The sequence below is a fragment of the Salvelinus fontinalis genome, chromosome 30 (assembly GCF_029448725.1).
Source record: "Salvelinus fontinalis isolate EN_2023a chromosome 30, ASM2944872v1, whole genome shotgun sequence".
Lineage (NCBI taxonomy): Eukaryota > Metazoa > Chordata > Actinopteri > Salmoniformes > Salmonidae > Salvelinus > Salvelinus fontinalis.
Window position 1 is genome coordinate 40,022,183 of NC_074694.1, and position 22,530 is coordinate 40,044,712.

The window sequence follows — 22,530 nt, forward strand, 5'->3', positions numbered from 1 at the left end:
ATAAAGTAGCTGACAATCACAGTATAAAATATTTATTAGTTCAAACCCAAAATAGTGAAACAAAGAAAGGGTTACCCATTCAAATATTTTGAAAATAATACAATTAATGTTCTAAGCTTCGTTCTGAGCTGTTGTAATCCTACTAGTCCTAGGACAGACAGACAGACAGACAGACAGACAGACAGACAGACAGACAGACAGACAGACAGACAGGTCAATATGCCTTTACACCAGATACAGCAGTTATTGGGTTTGACAATCTGCAGCCATCTGAGTACCACAAATAGAATAAATTATTCATTATGAAAGACAAATGTAGAGTCTTGCCTAGCTTTCACTGATTGTTGTCAGTGCTGAACCTCCCATACACAGGTCCTAAAGCTCAAATGAAGATTGTGGAGAATGAGGGTGATTCTCATTTAAATCATTCCATTGAACTATAAAGTCCATCCATGGCCAAGCCCTTACTCCACTAACATTATGTAGAAATAGGAAGTGTTTCCTTCAGTAATAAAGCTTGCGGGGTTATAGTATATGGCCAATATACCACGGCTAAGGGCTGTTCTTTGGCACGACGCAACGCAAAGTGCTAGAACACAGCCCTTAGCCCGTGGTATATTGGCCATATATCACAAACCCCCAAGGAGCCTTATTGCTATTAGAAACTGGTTACCAACGTAATCAGAGCAGTACAAATAAATGTTTTGCCATACCCGTCGTATACGGTCTGATATACCACGCCTTTCAGCCAGCCAGCGTTCAGGGCTCGAATCACCCAGTTTATGATGAGGAATAGAGCGTATTTACTGTAGGTGTTTGTTGTGGATCAGAGGGGTATTAGGAGACAGCACCTCACAGTCTAATATTCCTAAAGCTCTACTTAGAGGATGGAGGTTTGCTGTGGGTAGAACCACAGGTAGAACCAATCACCTGCCATGCTGGGCTAAGCCTAGGGGAGCTATTTCAAGTTTGTGTGCGCTCTATGTCAATGAATTTAAATGAGGGTGATGCTTTGAATGGTGTGTGTGTGTGTGTGTGTGTGTGTGTGTGTGTGTGTGTGTGTGTGTGTGTGTGTGTGTGTGTGTGTGTGTGTGTGTGTGTGTGTGTGTGTGTGTGTGTGTGTGTGTGTGTGTGTAGTGTTTCACAGGAAGATATCGGAGGAAACTTGGAGCTTCTGTCTGGGCTTCCACTTGGCGCTGACTCGGGACCCGTCTGTCCTTCTGTACGGCTGGTTCCTCAGGTCTAGCAGGGATAGTGATGGATAACAACAGCACTGTGAGACCACAACACGGAACAAGTCTGGTCTAAACAGGCTTTTGTAGTGACACCGCCACGCAAACAAAGACAGACAGACGACTGCATCAAGAGACAGAGAGATCCACAAACAGAGAAACATAGTGCTACACTCTCGTGGTGTGCACAGGAGACACAGGCATCTCCAGAGACAGAGAGAAAGCGAAAGACAGACCTATACAATTCTGAGGGGACTATGTAGGGCTGTCATCACTGAAGCCAGAGTCGCAGAAGAGGCGAGAGGCGTGCTTGCCAGAGCGAGCCGTGAAGGGCACAGCCTTTAGAGCTGAAAACCCCAGAGAGAGAGAGACAGAGAGAGATAAAGGGAGGAGAGGGTGACGGTGAAGACATAACCATGGGGGAGGAGAGATATGCACAGGGGAATGACATGAAAAAAGGGATTGAAGGGAGAAGATGAATGTGGATGTGACAGATGCAACAGGATATTGTAGGTGGTGGTGGATATTGCATGACGACAGTTAGTTATGATGTATTTGTGGAAATGGAAAAAGGCTACAGAAAAGCACGCGTTATCAGGAACCATCACTCCCGTTGTGTTAGCTAATCCAAGTGTATCATTTTAAAAGGCTAATTGATCATTAGAAAACCCTTTTGCAATTGTTAGCACAGTTGAAAACTGTTGGCCTTCTAGGCAGAGTTGCAAAGAAAAAGCCATATCTCTGTCCAGTGTCTGTGTTCTTTTGCCCATCTAATTCTTTTCTTTTTATTGGCCAGTCTGAGATATGGCTTTTCTTTGCAACTCAAGGCCAGCATCCCGGTGTCGCCTCTTCACTGTTGACGTTGAGACTGGTGTTTGCGGGTACTTTTTAATGAAGCTGCCAGTTGAGGACTTGTAAGGCGTTTGTTTCTCAAACTAGACACTATAATGTCCTCTTGCTCAGTTGTGCACCGGGGCCTCCCACTACTCTTTCTATTCTGGTTAGGGCCAGTTTGTGCTGTTCTGTGAAGGGAGTAGTACACAGTTTTGTACGAGATCTTCAGTTCCTTGACAATTTCTAGCATGGAATAGCCTTCATTTCTCAGAACAAGAATAGACTGACGAGTTTCAGAAGAAAGTTCTTTGTTTCTGGCCATTTTGAGCCTGTAATCGAACCACCAAATGCTGATGCTCCAGATACTTAACGTGTCGAAAGAAGGCCAGTTTTATTGCTTCGTTAATCAGAACAACAGTTTTCAGTTTCAGTTTTTTTGTGCTAACATAATTGCAAAAGGGTTTTCTAATGATCATTTAGCCTTTAAAAATTATAAACTTGGATTAGCTAACACAACGTGCCATTGGAACACAGGAGTGATGGTTGCTGACAATGCACAATCTATACGCCTATGTAGATATTCCATAAACAAATCTGCCATTTCCAGCTACAATAGTAATTTACAACATTAACAATGTCTACACTGTATTTCTGATCAATTTGATGTTATTTTAATTGACATTTTTTTTAAACTTTTCTTTCAAAAACAAGGACATTTCCAAGTGAGCCCAAACTTTTGAACGGTAGTGTGTATATATATATATACACACACACACACACAATGAGTGTACTGGAGACCTCGACCCATTAACCCTGACCCCACCAGGCCCACCTGTGATGATGTCCTCGATGGCTCCATCCTTGCCCTCCCGAACCAGGGGGGTCACCTGCCGCCTCTTCAGCTCCGCTATCAGATCCATCTGGGGCATTATGGGTACCTGCTGTGGGAGGGTGGGGGGGGGGGGGGGTCGAAGGGCAGGCAAAAAGAGTTGGGGTCTAAATTATACACGTGTTGAAGGTAAGTGGAGTGAGTCAACTCTCCCTGTGTCTTATCGTTCCTACGTGGTTGGTAATGTGTCACGGACTACCTTCTGGGATATTTCAGGCTTAGGCGAGGTTGACAGTGGCCCAGTTTTCCATTCGCTGGACAGCACATCCTGCTTTTTCCTCTGCTCATTCTCCTGCTCTGCTAGCTGCCCGGGGGGGGGGGGGGGGGGGGGGGGGGTTATAAAGACATTTGTAATCATTTATGTATGGAACACTGTCACATTAATGCAACAGTTACGGTTTGATGTGTGGCAAAGAGCTCAGCTCGTCTATGTTGATACATGAACGTACTTACGTTTTAATAGTCGGCTGTGTAAGTACTGTATGAACGATTGAATGAATTGAATCAACGAACAACGTAATCAGTCGATGTGGCGACTAACCTTATAGGCCTTGATGAACCGAACAAAGACGGGGAAGAACATGGAGGGAGGTGTGGTTTTAGGGTTCTCTCCAAAGTACTCCACCGCTGATTCATACACATCCTAAAATGAGAGAGACGAAAAGATCATACCTCCATTACACTGTACTTCATTGCTTTCTGTAGCAGTACTGTTTTACAAATATTATTAGCCTCTCCTAAATTAATTTAGTATAGTGCAATAAAACTGTTACTAGGTTAGCCACTGTGATTATTATTATTTGACCCTGCTGGTCATCTATGAACGTTTGAACATCTTGGCCATGTACTGTTATAATCTCCATCCAGCACAGTCAGAAAAGGACTGGCCACCCCTCAGAGCCTGGTTCCTCTCTAGGTTTCTTCCTAGGTTCCTGCCTCTCTCAAGTTTTTCCTAGCCACCGGGCTTCTACGTCTGCATTGCTTGCTGTTTGAGGTTTAAGGCTGGGTTTCTGTATAGCATTTTGTGACATCGGCTGATATAAAAAGGGCTTTATAAATACATTTGATTGATATATTAGGCTGTACATTTTGCCACACTGTCAATTTTTGATATATATTTATATTTAGTAGGGAGATTTGACCTGGGCTGTCTTGCCATCTCCTACTACAGAGTCCAGCAGGTCATTGTTGCTGGTGAGGAACTCCTGCAACACAGAGTTGTCTTCGTGTATGGCAAACTCCTTCCGGGTCACCTGCATGCCCCTCTGCAGGGCACGCAGGTCCTGTAGAATGCTGTCCAGGGACACGAGAGCAGCCTTGTCCAAGAAGTACAGCTCGCCGTGGAAGGCTTGGAGCTCGGGGTATTTCTCCTGGATGATGTTCACTATGAAGTGAAGCAGAGTCTGTCTCCGGTCTGTGGACTTGGTGTCTAACAGCTAGATTGAATAGAAAGAAAGCAAGTTGCACACGCTACTCAGTATATGCTCCAGACTATTTCATGGGTAAACCTAATAACCAAGAAGGTACCATGTTGCCAAAACTTTGAAGGTCAAATGCAGCTGTTTTCATATAAATATCAAATCATTTCTGGGTAACAGTTAAATACCTTACTATGCTTGTCTTCAATTAAAATGGTCAAAAAGAAACAAAAATAGCTTCTTAGCAAAGAGCAATTTCTCAAGCAAGAATTTAGTTAGGACTGTCTGGGAGTGGTCTGGGGGGGGGGGGGGGGGGGGGGCTGAAAACTAGCTGCTATTGGCAGAGAGTGACATCACCAGGCAGGCCAAAACTCCATCCCACCGAAACAGGCTGAAATTTCAGGTGCTCTTTTCAAACAGCTCTTAAACTTAAAGGGTATTATAATCATTTTCCCAACTTCACAGTATTATTCCAACCTCATAGTGTGGAAATATATATAAGACACAGGAAAATCACGTTTTTGAGCCATATTTATTGGGAACCAATGGAGGGGCAGCAGATAGCCTAGCGGTTAGGGCGTTGGACTAGTAACCGAAAGGTTGCAAGATCGAATCCCTGAGCTGACAAGGTACAAATCTGTCGTTCTGCCCCTGAACGAGGCCCCTGAACAACCCACTGTTCCTAGGCCGTCATTGAAAATAAGAATTTGTTCTGAACTGACTTGCCTAGTTAAATAAAGGTTCCATTTTTTTTTTTATAAATAAAAAAGGATACAAATTCAAAAGGTTAGCCTGATCCCAGATCTGTATTCGCTTTAGGACAGTGGTAGTCAGAGGGGTTGGCGATAGCACATACAGTCCTGAGATCAGATAATCAAGGGACATAGCACCCCATCAAAATGAGAAATACAGCGTGATCAAGAGCAAATGTCTCCAATCCTGATGATCAAGTTGTTACTCGTCTCCAATTAAATCCATGTTGACGTTAATTGATGGTTTGGGTAACTCTGCCTGTCATTGATTATCATCAGCAATCATTGTGAGTCGAGACATCCTCCACAGCTCCAATGTAGTGTTCTATTCATTCAGTCATTGTGGCTAATTCAGAGTAGGCCTGTCACAATCGGTTATCTCTGGATCTCTGAGTCCCATTTGAGCATATTACCGTAGATAATCAATTAGACGCTGTGCTAAAATGACATTCTGCTAACCCAAGTGAATTTTCCGGACTAGGGTTGGAGTACAAAACCGACGTGTCTCATCGTAAGAAAAGGAACACAAAATGAGCCTCGAACATTTGGTTGATAAATATAGTATGCTTTATGTTTGAAGTCTTTTCTCACCAAGTCGAGACTCTGCAGGCGGAACCCGTAGGCTGCGCCTCTCTTACTGCTGTTCATGTAGTTTCCAAAGGCTAGGATGATCTTAGGAACAGAAGAGGCGCACCAAAGTTAGACACCGATGTCGTGTCATCATACAAAACTAAACAACATAGCCGCACACCATTCATGCAGCGTATCAAAAGAGCAGTCCCCTAACAGTACCTCAAGGATCTTCTTCAGCTTGCTAGAGGACTTGATTGACATTGAGGCAGCGATGATTGCATTGAGTTGCTGTTGGAGAGATGGGAACATATTACGGTGGATTTCTGGTATTTTGGGGAAGCTTTGCGCATCTGACTAGATGATAAAACATTGAAACAATCTTGAATTAACATTGTTTACATTATTTCTACTGACCGGCTGGATGAGATGGATGCTCTCTGGGAAGTTGCCCATGAAGGTGAGCGTACTGATGCGCTGGGGCAGGCGGGGTATCTTGCCAAAGCGTACCATAAAGCGGTCCTCCTCGGGGAGCTCGTCCAGGGGCCTCCCGTCTCGCTCGTAGTTCTGGATGAGCTTGACTTCGTACTCTGAGGGGATGAAACGCTCCAGTAGCTCCAGGAAGTCCAGGCTCAGCGCTTCCTGGTTATACCTGTGGAGAGAGCAAGGGTTATGTACAACTACTACTTAATACTACGTGTACAACTACTACGCTGTTCATACACTTTGATTATTGTAAACTGACAATAGAAGTGAGTTATGAGTGCAGTGATCCTTCACACATTTCACATTGGTTATAAGTTTATCAGTTCCTATCACATGCTTAGTAAAACCATAGCTAACTATACATTCCTCTCTCTGGCTGTGCATAGTCACACTACAAAAAGGTATACATTTAACATTTCGGTCATCCAACCGCTCTTATCCAGAGCGACTTAGAGTCAATGCATTCAACTATATATAGTAGTTCTACTTCTAGTCTTACGCACAATTTACATGTGGTATAATTGTCTTATAACAACTTGATAACAGACACGTACGTCTCTATGGAAGTACAGATGTCTGAGGCGGCCATGCCTCCCTTGCGCAGGGTGATGGCCAGGTTCTTGGCTCTGTTGGGCTCCAGTAGGGACACTTTGCCGGGGGTCTTCTGGGCCACCTTCGCTCTCAGGGTCCCCACATCAGCCGGGTCAGTCTGGGCCTTGGTCTTAAACTGCTCCTCAAAGGCATCCATGTTTAGCTCCTAGGACATGGAGTGGAGAGGTGGATGACTAATGCAGGAGCTGTTGGTAATGTCCAAACTGTGCGATTTACAGTTGAACAAGTCGTTGATTCAGCAGGAAATGTTGTCCAATGACGGGAGACAGATCAGATAGAGGGAGAAATACAAAGGATTTCAAGATGACAGAAGAAAGAGAAACGAGAGAGCGGCTGAGACAGAGAAAGAGGGATGGAAAGACTGGAAGGAGAAGAAAGAGAATCAGCGGTCACGTACAGACGAGGACAGGTTGAGATGGACAAGAATACAGATTTGTAAGCAGATAGCTAGTAGACTACTGTGGTCTCACCCCCAACACGAGCTCATCATCCAGCTCATTGAAGACGGTTCCAGACACCTGGTTGGGTTTAAGGGCCTGCCAGTTGAGTGAAGGCATACGGTACTTAGTCTGAATGGGCTTCTTGTTTCTGTTACCTGTCCAGAAGAGGAACACATTTTTTTCATTGTGTAAAACCATTTCTAACGGCCAGTCCATGTTTAGTGGGATCCAATTAACTGAAAGTTTTGTCATTAGAAACACGACTGACAGAAGTATCTTGACCTATCGCGTGTTAGCTTACCAGTGTGTCCATCAGGCATACCCCCAAATGGTGGGGGCATTCCACCGCCCGGAGGTGGTGGGGGCATACCGCCCCCTGGAGGAGGTGGGGGCGGAGGAGGTGGTGCAGTCGAGCATGTAGGGGGAGGAGGAGGGGCTTGTGCTGTGGCCTCTGTTGTACCAGGTAATTGTGGAGGAGGGGGAGGGACTACTGACGTGGGAGGGCCCTCGACAGTCGTGATTTGTTCTGTGGATGCAGGGAAAATGAAACAATGTCATTTTTTTTATGATGAACTTGATTCCATAAACCAAACTAAATTAATATTTAAAGAGTTTATTTCCTAAGCACAATATCTACCAATTTTTCACATTTGTGTTTTTCCATCAGAAATGATTGCTGATGGGTACCTTCATTTGTGTGTAAATATGACTGTTTTCAGATGTTTTATTCATAGACTTGAGAACGCTATATATTCATTGTTTAGCTGGAATGGAATGTTCGTATCCTGTATATTTGACTGTGAAATGTGGTTGTCTAACCTATCCATCTTATAGGCAGAGTGCAGTCAAAGACATGATTTCCAGTGTGTTTTATATACAAAATAATGGAAACACTTGAGTAAATGAGAGATACAAAGTATATTGAAAGTAGGTGCTTCCACCCAGGTGCGGTTCATGATTTAATTAAGCAATTGACATACCATCATACTTAGGGTCATGTATAAAAATACTGGGCAGGACATTATTTTGGCTCCCATGGCTCTGCCCCCGTAGGACAACAATGCCCCCATACAGGGCACGAGTGGTCACTGAATGGTTTGATAAGTATGAAAACAATGTAAACCATATGCCATGGCCGTCTCAGTCTGTCGTGCTCTAGATGGCATGGTATAATTCAATTGACAATGGAGACTGAAGTACTATAACTTTTACCTTTATATCTGAAGCATGGTAAGAACTAACTCTGTGCATGCAGGCACACATCAAACTGCAAGACAGCTCATTTACATATCCCCTTGACCGTCAACCTCAAGAGTGATACTGATTGGCTGTTAAACACAAGAGAGTTATGGACTATCATTAAAAGGTGTATAACTCCATATATTACATCCCCCCTCTTAGTTAGAGCTTACATAACCTTTTAACAATACTTAAAAAAAACAAGAATATAGTCCTTTTAATACTGCTGTCGAGTCAATGGTAGATGGTGGTCTAGTTCCACTTACCGTAATTTCCGGACTATAAGCCGCTACTTTTTTCCCACGCTATGAACCTTGCGCTTTATACAATGACACGGCTAATTTATGGATTTTTCCCGCTTTCACAAATTCATGCCGCCAAAAAACTGAGCACCGTCACATAATGTGACGTAAATCGAGCGCGCTCAAACTTTCCATCATTCTGATTATGGTAGTCATTTTGTCACCCTCATCATGGCAAAGACACGGAGAAATGCATATGATGCAGCTTTCAATTTGAAGGCGATCGATCTGGCTGTTGGAAAAGGAAATAGTGCTGCTGCACGGGAGCCTTAATGAGTCGATGATAAGACGTTGGAAACAGCAGCGTGAGAAACTGACTTAGTGCAAAAAGACAACAAAAGTTTTCAGAGGAAAGAAAAGCAGATGGCCCGAATTAGAAAATGAGGCTTGGATGAGTTTGCCTCCGGTTGAAAGTGAGGAGAGCGCAATGAAAACGATCCAACATCGGATGAAGCAATTCTGAGGCTATTCAACTCCGACACCAAAGGAGATGACTTCAGTGGTTTCAGTGCACAGGAGGAAGATAGTGACCAAGGACTTTCTTGGTAGGCTATTGTTTACTGCTATTTAAAAAAAAGAAAATGTTACAAGCCTGTTTCGTTAAAGCCTATTTATTTTTGTTACAAGCCGTGTTTTGTTAAAGCCTATTTATTTTTGTTACAAGCCGTGTTTCGTTTAAAGGCTGTGTAAAGTTCATTTGTTTCAATGTACCGGTAGGCACCTGCGGCTTATAGACACGTGCGGCTTATTTATGTACAAAATAAATTTAAAAAAATTATTCAGTGGGTGCGGCTTATATTCAGGTGCGCTTAATAGTCCAGCAATTACGGTACAATGCCAGGTTTTACATCTGACTCACTCAAGCACATAGTCCTGTAGCCTCGCTGGTAGTTTAGTACACCTGGCTGCTCTGGTGCACTGACTGGTGTGAGTCTCTATGACCGAGGGTTCCGGTGCACCGACTGGTGTGAGTCTCTATGACCGAGGCTTCTGGTGCTCTGTCACTTGTCATGTTCTGTCTGTGTTCCTTTGTGTCTCTTTGTTCGACCTCCTGGTCTGAATCAGAGTCAGTGATTGTGACTTCTTCATTGTCCCTGTACCTGGCTGTTCTGCTAGGTCTGAGATGCTTTCTGTTTCTGCGGTAGCGACCTCCTTCGGGTGTGATGATATCACATGATCTCGGTTCATCTCTGATTCTCACCACTGTTACTGGCTGCCATCCTTTTGCCGTCTCCATGCATCCTCTTTCTCCCTCCCCCGAAACTAAGGAAACGGTGACGCCGTTTTGTCGTAGCTCGTCTTCTGCTGCAGCTGTCTGCGTTTCAAGCCACGCTGGACATTTTTGGGAGTCACTGGCTGAAGGGCAGCTTGACTTCTAGGTAGGTTGGAGCGTAGGACATGTCCCATGAGTAACTGAGCAGGGGAGTACTGCAGACCCCGGGACAGGTCTGTTTCTCAGGTTCGGGAGAGCTGCGAGAGGGTCAACACCTGTCTATGATGCCGCCTTTAGCACGTTTTTCACTGACTGAATGGTCCTCTCAGCCATTCCGTTTGACTGGGGAAAACCCTGGACTAGAATGAGTGATTTTGAAACCCCACTCTTTTGCAAACTGAGCCATCTCAGCACTTGTAAAGGGTACATGATCTGCAATCAGTTCAGCTGCACAACCATGTCTAGCAAACACAGCTTTGAACTTTGCTACGAACAGTACCTGATGTCTTGTCCGACAGCACCTCTTGTTATTTGGAGTAGTAGTCCACTATCAGAAGCAATGAGTGTCCTTGGAACGTAAACATATCAGCGGCAATTTTTTGCCATGGAGTGTCAGGCACTGTGTGTGGTAGGAGTGGTTCCTTTTGGTTGCTGGGCGGTTTTTCTTGACAGGAAGGGCACGATTCGACCATCATTCAGACATCATCAGCGAGGCCTGGCCAATAAATGTGAGCTCTGGCATGCGCTAAGGAGCGTTGAATGCCCTGATGTGCAATGTGGAGCCTCTTAAGTACCTCAGCTCTAAAAGTCTTTGAGAATGATAATACGTTTGTTTACCGGGAGTAGTCCATCTTCAATGTAAAGAGAGTCTCTGATGTGCCAGTAGGTTTGCGCTTTCAGTGGTGCACTTTCCTTCTTGTCTGGCCCATCCATCTCTGCGTAGGTTCCTCGGCAGTCACATCTCACTGTCTGCATCTGTGACTGCTCTCAGCTGCTGCATGACAGCACCCTCCAGTGGCTGATGTGTGGAGACTGCCTAAATTACTTTCTCGTCACTGAGGTCGCACTCTTCATGTGTGGCAGTCTGGTTTACAGCCCTGGATAGCGTGTCTGCAATTAACATGTCTTATCCGACATTCACATCGTCTACACCCCAGGTTTTCTGTATTTGAAGCAGCATCCTTCGAAGAAAGGGTTGGCAGGTGCCTTTCCAATAGGCTTGGTGATTATAGCCTCAAGTGGTTTGTGGTCAGACACCATAGACATACTGGTGAAACGTCTTCAGTGCAAACAAGATTACCAGGAGTTCTTTTCCTATCTGGGCATCATTCTGTTCTGCCCCAGACAGAGCTCTGGATGCAAAGTCTATAGGCTGTTAACCTTGAATCAGAACAGCTCCAAGTCCCTCTTTGGATGCATCAGCTTGTATTTCAATCTCTTCCTGTGGATTGAAGAGTTTCAGCAGCGGCGTCGTGGAGACGGCTTTCTTCAGTCTCTCCAGTGCTGCTTGTTGTTCTGGGTGCCACTGCCATGCCATGTCATGTCATGTCCTTCCTAAGGAACATTCTGAGTGGTGCAGTGAGCGTGGCTTCATCTCGGATATACTGGGTTAGGAAACGTGTGTCATACCCAGTAATCTCCGTCGACCTTTTCTGTCTTCTGGTGGGGGCATCTGTGTGACTGCTGTCACCTTGATGACGGGCCCCATGTACTTCCCTTCACTCACCATGTAATGTATCTTGTCAGCGTTGAACCTCACATTCAGACGGATGGCTCTGTCCATCACCTGCTGTAGAATGCGGTCATGCTCTTCTTCGGTGGCTGCTGCAATTGTCAGGTCATCTGCAAGTACACAGACACCATCGATGTCACCAAAACTCTCCGAGTTAATCTGCTGAAATACCTTCGCTGGCACTTTTTTACGCCAAAAGGGATTAAACCGGCACCTCCACTATGGGGTATTGAATGTCCAAAGATCAGCTGATTCTTGCCAATACGCCTCCTCCTCATCTAGGATAGTGAAGCTCTTCTTGCCTGCTAGTTGGTATTGCACATCCTCTGAGGTGGGAACGGAGAAGTGTTGGCGCTGTATGGGCTTGTTAAGGTCCTTAGGATCCAAACACACACTGAGACATTTTTATTTTGTGTTATGACCAGGCTGTTCGCCCACGCTGATGGTTTTGTTACTTTGCTGACCACACCCCTCTGCTCTTGAATGTCCAATGTCTCTTTCAGCCGGTCGAGCACAGCATATGGGATTGAACAGGGGGGACTTTTGGATCAATGTAGATGTGGTGCTGGCCTGGAAACTCACCGAGTCCTTTAAACCCAGATGCATAGTGCTTGAGTAGCTCTTCCTTGGAGCATGGCGGTAGTGGTGTGTCAGATGCACACAGGCCTCTCACTGCCTAGTAGTGGTGTGTCAGATGCACACAGGCCTCTCTCTGCCTAGTAGTGGTGTGTCAGATGCACACAGGCCTCTCTCTGCCTAGTAGTGGTGTGTCAGATGCACACAGGCCTCTCTCTGCCTAGTAGTGGTGTGTCAGATGCACTCAGGTCTCTCTGCCTATTAGTGGTGTGTCAGATGCACACAGGCCTCTCTCTGCCTCGTAATGGTGTGTCAGATGCACACAGGCCTCTCTCTGCCTCGTAATGGTGTGTCAGATGCACTCAGGTCTCTCTGCCTCGTAGTGGTGTGTCAGATGCACTCAGGTCTCTCTGCCTCGTAGAGGTGTGTCAGATGCATCTGTAACACAGAACTGTAGATGGGCTTGTTTGTGAACTTGCTATGCGGGTGCCTCCATAGGCTATGAGTACAATCTCAGCCTCTTTCACTTTGAATTGCTTGGGCAATTTGTCTCCTATTGCTTGTGGAAGCACATTGGCTTTAGCTCCCGTGTCTAACTTAAAGTTGACCGCCTGTCCCCCTATACGGAAGTTTGTGTGCCAGCCAGCATCTTTTTTTGCATGCTTGTGTCACTGCACCTATGAGCAACATGTCTAGTTCCTTGACCTCGGTTATAACAGGAGCAACTTCTGTCCCTGATGTACACACTGCTGCTAAGTCATTTCTCTTGACATATTTTTTTTTTACACTCAAGTCTTTGTCTGCTGCTCGCTGGTGAAGTGCGCGGCCTGCCTTTGTTCTGACTGTGCTCGTGATTGCTTAAGATGGCAGCCCTTTTTTTCCATAGCACGGCGCAAACTGTTCTGTGCTACTGCTAGCTGACATAGCTTTAGCCCGAGCTGATGTAACTTCTTTTGCACGGCAAAAATCTATGGCCTTAGCTTGGGTTAAATCTGAAATGGAGAGTAGCTTCTCTCTTAGTCCACTATCTGAAACACAATTTTGTCCCTTAGCATTTAGATCCTCAGTGTCTGAACTCACAGCACTCAGTCTCAGTTTGGTTATACACTTGTCAATACCTGCCTGTTCATTGAACTTGTGTCCAAAACGGATGTCTCTGGAACACAGTATTCCTGGGTGGAGTAGTTTTCAAACGCTTTCATCACCTGGGGCAGTTTCCTTTTTTCCGGGCAGCATATGTGATCTCCATCTTATAGTATATCTCCAGCGCGTCTTCGCCGATGCAGTGTAGCAAAACTGCTATTGTCCTAGCCTCTGGCTTGTCAGTTAGACCACTGGCTAAGACCAAGACCATGGTGCTTGCCTACGGAGCTGTGAGGGGAACGGCACCTCAGTACCTTCAGGCTCTGATCAGGCCCTACACCCAAACAAGGGCACTGCGTTCATCCACCTCTGGCCTGCTCGCCTCCCTACCACTGAGGAAGTACAGTTCCCGCTCAGCCCAGTCAAAACTGTTCGCTGCTCTGGCACCCCAATGGTGGAACAAACTCCCTCACGACGCCAGGACAGCGGAGTCAATCACCACCTTCCGGAGACACCTGAAACCCCACCTCTTCAAGGAATACCTAGGATAGGATAAAGCAATCCTTCTGCCCCCCCCCCCCCCCCTTAAAAGATTTAGATGCACTATTGTAAAGTGGCTGTTCCACTGGATGTCATTAGGTGAATGCACCAATTTGTAAGTCGCTCTGGATAAGAGCGTCTGCTAAATGACTTAAATGTAAATGTAAATGTAAGTAGTACAAGTTCAGTATTTGTTCCCATTTCTGCCAGTTTTCTGCGAGGTTTCCAGTCAACAACAACGGATATGGTGGTGTAATTGACTGCATTGCTACTAATCTCAAACTTGATAGCTAACAATATCAAAGTAACGTTATGTTGTTTCACTCACGTTAGCCTGCTAACTAGCCACTCATTTTAGTCTGCTGGTGAAGTCATCATTCTCACTAATGCAGTTTGATCTTCTGCCACTCCTGACACCACATCGTGCTCTAGATGGCACGATAATTACATTGACAATGGAGACGGAAGTACTATAACTTTTACCTTTATACCTGAAGCATGGTAAGAACTAACTCTGTGCATGCAGGCACACATCAAACTGCAAGACAGCTCATTTACATATCCCCTTGACCTTCAACCTCAAGAGTGATACTGATTGGCTGTTAAACACAAGAGAGTTATGGCCTATCATTATTTTTTTTAACTTTTATTTAACTATGCAAGTTAGTTAAGAACAAATTGTTATTTACAATGACTGTCTACCAAAATGCAAAAGGCCTCCTGCGGGGACAGGGGCTGGGATTAAAAATAAAGAAATATAGGACAAAACACACATTTGTGAGAGACACCACAACACTACATAAAGAGAGACCTAAGACAACAACATAGCATGGCAGCAACACATGACAACACAGCATGGTAGCAACGCAACACGACAACAACATGGCAGCAGTACAACATGGTAGCAGCACAAAACATGTAACAAACATTATTGGGCACAGACAACATCACAAAGGCAAGAAGGTAAAGACAACAATACGTCATGCAAAGCAGCCACAACTGTCAGTAAGAATGTCCATGATTGAGTCTTTGAATGAAGAGATGTTTTTTGCAGCTCATTCCAGTCGCTAGCTGCAGCGAACTGAAAAGAGGAGCGACTCAGGGATGTGTGTGCTTTGGGGACCTTTAACAGAATGTGACCGGCAGAACGGGCGTTGTATGCGGAGGATAAGGGCTGCAGTAGGTATCTCAGATAGGGGGGAGTGAGGCCTAACAGGGTTTTTATAAATAGGCATCAACCTGTGGGTCTTGAGACGGATATACAGAGATGACCAGTTTACAGAGGAGTAATGCAGTAGTAGCTCTAGCTCTAAACCCTCAGAGGTAGTAATCACACCGGTTGGGAGAGGGGTATTCTTCTTACCGAACCACATTACCTTTGTTTTGGAGGTGTTCAGAACAAGGTTAAGGGCAGAGAAAGCTGGTTGGACACCAAGAAAGCTTTGTTGTAGAGCGTTTAACACAAAATCCAGGGAGGGGCCAGCTGAGTATAAGACAGTATCATCTACATATACATGGATGAAAGAGCTTCCTACTGCCTGAGCTATGTTGTTGATGTAAATTGAAAAGAGCGTGGGGCCTAGGATCGAGCGTTGGGGTACTCCCTTGTGACAGGCACACTGCACTTCATACACTGCACTCTTTGAGAGAGGTAGTTAGCAAACCAGGCCAAAGACCCTTCAGAGACACCAATACTCCTTAGACGACCCACAAGAATGGTATGGTCTACCGTATCAAAAGCTTTGGCCATGTCAATAAAAATAGCAGCACAACATTGCTTTGAATCAAGGGCAATTGTGACATCATTTAGGACCTTTAACGTCGCAGTGACACATCCATAACCTGAGCAGAAACCAGATTGCATACAATAGACATCAAGAAAGCCAGTCAGTTGATTATTGACAAGTTTTTCCAATACTTTTGATAAACAAGACAAAATCGAAATAGGCCTATAACAGTTAGGATCAGCTTGATCTCCCCCTTTAAATGAAGGACGCACTGTGGCTGCCTTCCAAGCAATGGGAAGCTCCCCAGAGAGAAGACACAGATAAAAATGGTCAGAGATTGGCGGGACGCACCGTGGCTGCCTTCCAAGCAATGGGAAGCTCCCCAGAGAGAAGACACAGGTTAAAAAGGTCAGAGATCGGCTTGGCGATGATAGGGGCTGCAACTTTAAAGCAGAAAGGATCTCAACCATCTGACCCAGATGTTTTTTGGGGGGTAAAGTGTAAGGAGCTCCTTTAGCACCTCAGACTCAGTGACTGTCTATAGGGAGAAACTTATTAGAAGGGGCAGGGGGAAAAGAGGGAGGAGCATCGGTGGTAGTCTCATTAGAAGGCGTGGGAGATGAGGAAATGTTGGACGGGCAATGAGGCATGGCTGAGTCGAATAGGAATCCTGACTTAATGAAGTGGTGATTAAAGAGCTTAGACATGTGCTCCTAGTCATTAACAGCCACATCATCAACATTAAGGGACATGGGCAGCTGTGAGGAGAAGGGCTTATTCTCCAGGTCTTTAATCATTTCCCAGAACTTCTTGGAGTTAGACCCACTTAGAGAGAACTGCTCCTTAAAATAACTAACTTTGGCTGAGTTCCGGATAGCCTGAGTGCGGTTATTTCTCATTTGCTTGAATGAGAGCCAGTCAGCCTGAGTATGCGTGTGCTGAGCTTTTCTCCAAATTGAATTCTTGAGGTGGAGCAACTCATCATTAAAGGTGTATAGCGCCATATATTACACAGTCACCAGATCTCAACCAAATAGAACACTTATGGGTATTCTGGACCAACGCCTGAGACAGCGTTTTCCACCACCATCAACAAAACACCAAATGACGAAATGTCTCATGGAAGAATGGTGTCACATCCCTCCAATAGAGTTCCAGACACTTGTAGAATGTATGCCAAGGTGCATTGAAGCTGTTCTGGCCATTACACCATATTAAGAAACTTTATGTTGGTGTTTATGTTTCCTTTATTTTGTCAGTTACCTGTATATTCCATACTATGAGGTCGGAATAATAGTGTGAAATTGTGAAAATTATAATAATGCCCTTTTAGAGTAAGAGTGGTTTGAAAAGACCACTGAAATTACAGCCTGTTTTGGTGGGATGGAGTTTAGGCCTACCTGGTGACATAAATTACAATGCCTTCAGAAAGCATTCACACCCCTTTACTTTTCCCACATTTTGTTATGTTACAGCCTGAATTTAAAATGTATTAAATTCAGATATTTTGGGGTCACTGGCCTACTCACAACACCCTTTAAAACCTCTCTGGGGCAGGTGGGACGCAATCGTCCCACCTGGCCAATAGCCAGGGAAAATGCGCCATATTCAAATAAAATGATATAAAAATCTAACTTTCATTAAATCACACATGTAAGATACCAAATTAAAGCTACACTCGTTGTGAATCCAGCCAACGTCAGATTTCAAAAAGGCTTTTCGGCGAAAGCATAAGATGCTTCTATCTGATGATAGCACAACAGTAAACAAAGAGAGTAGCATATTCCAACACTGCAGGCACGACACAAAACGCAGAAATAAAATATAAATCATGCCTTACCTTTGACGAAATTCTTTTGTTGGCACTCCAATATGTCCCATAAACATCACAAGTGGTCCTTTTGTTCGATTAATTCGGTCGATATATATCCAAAATGTCCATTTATTTGGACTGTTTCATCCAGAAAAACACAGCTTCCAACTTTCGCAACGTCACTACAAAATATATCAAAAGTTACATGTAAACTTTACCAAAACATTTCAAACTACTTTTGTAATACAACGTTAGGTATTTGTAAACGTTAATAATCGATCAATTTGAAGACAGGATGATCTGTGTTCAATACAAAAAGAAAACAAACTGACGCAACTTTTTTCGTAATGTGCCTCTCTCAAACAATTTACTTCATTTGACCCTCATTTACAATAGCCCTACTTCTTCAGTACACAAAGGAGTAACCTCAACCGATTTCCAAGGACTGGTGGCATCCAGTGGAAGCGGTAGGAACTGCAAGCAAGTCCCTTAGAAATCTGGTGTCTCTAAGAAAACTCATTGAAAAGACAGTGACATCAAAAAAATTAAAATTCTGAATGGTTTGTCCTCTGGGTTTTGCCTGCTACATAAGTTCTGTTATTCTCACAGACATGATCCAACCAGTTTTAGAAACTACAGAGTGTTTTCTATCCAAAGCTACTAACAATATGCATATCTTATATTATGGGGATGAGTAGCAGGCAGTTGAATTTTGGCATGCTATTTATCCAAAAGTGAAAATGCTGCCCCCTGCCCTGAAGAAGTTTTAATGTAGAAGTGGAATTTTGTTTTCAGACATTTCTACAAATTAATAAAAAATGAAAAGCTGAAATGTCTTGTGACAATAAGTATTCAACCCCTTTGGTACAGTACAATTCAAAAAGCAGCCATTGAATATCCCTTTGAGCATGGTGAAGTTATTTATTACACTTTGGATGGTGTATCAATACGCACAGTCATTACAAAGATACAGGCATCCTTCCTAACGCAGTTGCCAGAGAGGAAGGAAATCTCTCAGGGATTTCACCATGAGGACAATGGTGTGTGACTTTAAAACAGTTACAGTGTTTAAAACTTCTTTGGGGTAGGGGGCAGTATTTTCACGTCCGGATGAAAAGCATGCCCAGAGTAAACGGCCTGCTACAAAGCCATAAAAGCTAGAATATGCATATTATTAGTAGATGTGGATAGAAAACACTCTGAATTTTCTAAAACTGTTTGAATGATGTCTGTGAGTATAACAGAACTCATCAGGCAGGCAAAAACCTGAGAAAAAATCCAACCAGGAAGTGGGAAATCTGAGGTTGGTCGATTTTCAACTCAGCTCCTATTGAAGATAGTGGGATATTGGTAATGTTGCACTTCCTAAGGCTTCCACTAGATGTCAACAGTGGTTAGAACCTTGTCTGATTTTACTGTTTAGTGGGGCCGAAGCAGAGAGGAATGAGTCAGGTCTGCCATGAGGTGACCATGCTCTGACCATGCGCGTTCACATGAGAGCGAGCTCTGTTCCATTGCAATTCTGAAGACACAGGAATACTCCGGTAGGAACATTATTGAAGAATTATGTTAAAAACATCCTAAAGATTGATTCAATACTTCGTTTGTCATGTTTTTACGGACTGTAATATAACTTTTTAAACTTTTCGTTCGTACTTTCCGCTGGACGTGCCCGCGCGTCGTGAGTTTGGAAAGTGTACTGAACGCTAGAACAACGAGGAATTTGGACATAAATGATGGACATTATCGAACAAAACAAACATTTATTGTGGAACTGGGATTCCTGGGAGTGCATTCTGATGAAGATCATCAAAGGTAAGTTAATGTTTATAATGTTACTTCTGACTTCTGTTGACTGCATAATATGGCGGCTATATTTGTGTCTTGATTGGGCTCTGAGCGCCGACTCAGATTATTGCATGGTTTGCTTTTTTCGTAAAGCTTTTTTGAAATCTGACACAGCGGTTGCATTAAAGAGAAGTGCATCCAAAATTCCATGCATAACAGTTGTATCTTTTAGCAATGTTTATTATGAGTGTTCCTGTAAATTGATGTGGCTCTCTGGGGGCCTCCCGGGTGGCGCAGTGGTCTAGGGCTGTGCCACCAGAGACTCTGGGTTCGAGCCCAGGCTCTGTCGCAGCCGGCTGCGGCCGGGAGGTCCATGGGGTGACGGACAATTGGTCTAGCGTCGTCCGGGTTAGGGAGGGTTTGGCCGGTAGGGATATCCTTGTCTCATCATGCACTAGCGACTCCTGTGGCGGGCCGGGCGCAGTGCACGCTAACCAGGTCGCCAGGTGCACGGTGTTTCCTCCGACACATTGGTGCGGCTGGCTTCCGGGTTGGATGCGCGCTGTGTTAAGAAGCAGTGTGGCTTGGTTGGGTTGTGTTTCGGAGGACGCATGGCTTTCGACCTTCGTCTCTCCTGAGCCCGTACGGGAGTTGTAGCGATGAGACAAGATAGTAACTACTAACAATTGGATACTACGAAATTGGGGGGGAAAGGGGGTCAAATTTAAAATAAATAAAACATTTAAATAAATATTGATGTGGCTCTGCAAAATCAAAGGATGTTTTGTGACTTCTAAACGTAAGGTGCCAATGTAAACTCTGAATTTTGGATAAAAATATGAACTTTACTGAATAAAACATACATGTATTGTGTAACATGAAGTCCTATGAGTGTCATCTGATGAAGATCATCAAAGGTTAGTGATTAATTTTATCTATATTTCTGCTTTTTGTGAATCCTCTCTTTGGCTGGAAAAATGGCTGTGTTATTCTGTGAATAGGCACTCACCTAAATTAATCGTTTGGTTTGCTTTTGCCGTAAAGCCTTTTTGAAATCGGACACTGTGGCTGGATTTACAACAAGTGTATCTTTAAAACTGTGTAAAATACATGTATGTTTGAGGAATTTTAATTATGGGATTTCTGTTGTTTTGAATTTTGCGCCCTGCAGTTTCACTGGCTGTTGAAGAGGTGGGACTCTACTGTCTCACGTGCCCTAGAGAGGTTAATGGCTGTGATAGTGGAAAACTGAGGATGGATCAACAACATTGTAGTGACTCCACAATACTAACCTAATTGGCAGAGTGAAATGAAGGAAGGCGGCACAGAATCCAAATATTCCAAAACATGCATCCTGTTTGCAACAAGGCACTAAAGTAGTACTGCAAAAAAACGTGGCTAAGAAACTAACTTGTTGTCCTGACTACAAAGTGTTACAGTATCTTTGGGGAAAATCCAAGACAACACATTACCGAGTACCACTCTCCATATTTTCAAGCATAGTGGTGGCTACATTATGTTATGGGTATGTTTGTAATTGTTAAGGACTGGGGAGTTTTTCAGGATGAAAAAAAAGAAATGGAATGGAGCTAAGCACAGGCAAAATCCTAGAGGAAAACCTGGTTCAATCTGCTTTCCACCAGACACTGGGAAATTAATTCACCTTTCAGAAGGAAAATAACAAAACACAAGGCCATAGCTACACTGAAGTTGCTTACCAAGAAGACAGTGCATGTTCCTGAGTGGTTGAGTTACAGTTTTGACTTGAATTTGAATTGAATCTATGGCAAGACCTGAAAATGGTTGTCTAGCAATGATCAACAACCAATTTGACAGAGCTTGAATAATTTTTTAGAATAAATGGGAAAATGTTGCACAATCCAGGTGTGGAAAGGTCTTAGAGACCCAGAAAGACTCACAGCTGGGCTTCTACAAAGTATTGACTCAGGTGTGTGAATACTTATGTAAATGAGATATTTATGTATTTCAGTTTCAATAAATGTGCAAACATTTTCACTTCGTCATTATGGGGTTTTGTGTGTAGATTTAAAAAAAGATATATTTTCCAAACCTCAATAATAGCTAGTTTTCTGTTTTGCCCTCCCCACTCTACTCCCAGACAGTCCTAGCAAATTATTGCTTGAGAAATTGCTATTTTCCTTTATTTTTTGACCATTTTAATTTAAAACAATCACAGTAATGTACTTAATTGTTACCAAGAAATGATTTGATATTGAGATAAAAACGGCTGCATTGGACCTTTAAATCGCCTTAGATCAGATATTCTGCTGAATGACTAAAATGTAAAATGTACATTTTTACATACATATCTCATATTACTGTATTTAAATATATAAATATATTATATTACTGTATTTAAATATATATATATATATCTCATATTACTGTATTTAAATATATATATATATCATATTACTGTATTTAAATACATACATATCTCATATTACTGTATTTAAATATATATATATATATATATATATATATATATCATATTACTGTATTTAAATATATATATATTATATTACTGTATTTAAATATATATATATATATATATATATATATATATATATATATATATATATATATATATCTAAGAATGTACTTATTTGCTACATTTTACTGTGAAAAACCTAGCAGTACTACTTATTTTTCTGAGAGTGAGCCTGGTACATAGCATTGATAACATGATAATTTGTCTCTGAAAATAAACCAGTAATAAATTTTAACAAATACCTGTCTGCCATTAAACAACCCCATGCCATGACTAGATAGTGAAAAAACATACCAATCTCTTTCATAATTTCTTTAAACAATACAAGCTCATTTACCAACATTTCAGATAATGGATATCTAGCGTTTTGCAATGAAACTCTTGATTACTGACATGGTTTCTGAGCCCATGTGTGTGGCTTGTAGCTCACCTGTTTTTGCAGGGATGGAAACAGGAGGGATGACAGGGACCACATGGAGGTCCAGGTGTCCCGAGGACGTGCGCTCCATTCGAATCAGCCCCTGGCACACAAGCCCCTGAACTTTCTCCTCCAGCTCCACTAAGGCCTGAGCCGAACGATCTCTATCCCTCGCCCGCTCTTTTTCCCTATCTCGTTCTATCTCTCTCTCTATCTCCCGCTGTTGTAGAATGGTCACCTGGGCACAGGACTCACGCAGACTCTCCTGTTACACAGACAAACATGTCTGTGTGTTAGCCCTCTGAGCTATAGCCTAGGCATTAGCTCAGGATCTAACGCAAGTCTTCTTTGTGA

The 22,530-nt window shown here is 43.4% G+C and overlaps 1 protein-coding gene across 1 annotated transcript in view; it reads right to left on the bottom strand.

Moving 5' to 3' along the window:
* Window positions 1-13: 13 nt before the first annotated feature.
* LOC129829209 (formin-like protein 1) overlaps window positions 14-22,530 on the bottom strand; it is a 65,809-nt gene continuing 43,292 nt past the window's right edge. The window contains exons 14-25 of the mRNA XM_055890866.1: window positions 22,189-22,441; window positions 7,535-7,759; window positions 7,264-7,388; window positions 6,736-6,938; window positions 6,113-6,347; window positions 5,918-5,986; window positions 5,717-5,797; window positions 4,098-4,391; window positions 3,497-3,598; window positions 3,155-3,259; window positions 2,899-3,007; window positions 14-1,242 (exon numbers count right to left, since the gene is read on the bottom strand). Coding sequence (XP_055746841.1) covers window positions 1,142-1,242; window positions 2,899-3,007; window positions 3,155-3,259; window positions 3,497-3,598; window positions 4,098-4,391; window positions 5,717-5,797; window positions 5,918-5,986; window positions 6,113-6,347; window positions 6,736-6,938; window positions 7,264-7,388; window positions 7,535-7,759; window positions 22,189-22,441 — 1,902 coding nt within the window. The 3' untranslated portion in view covers window positions 14-1,141. The remainder of the gene's footprint in view (window positions 1,243-2,898; window positions 3,008-3,154; window positions 3,260-3,496; window positions 3,599-4,097; window positions 4,392-5,716; window positions 5,798-5,917; window positions 5,987-6,112; window positions 6,348-6,735; window positions 6,939-7,263; window positions 7,389-7,534; window positions 7,760-22,188; window positions 22,442-22,530) is intronic.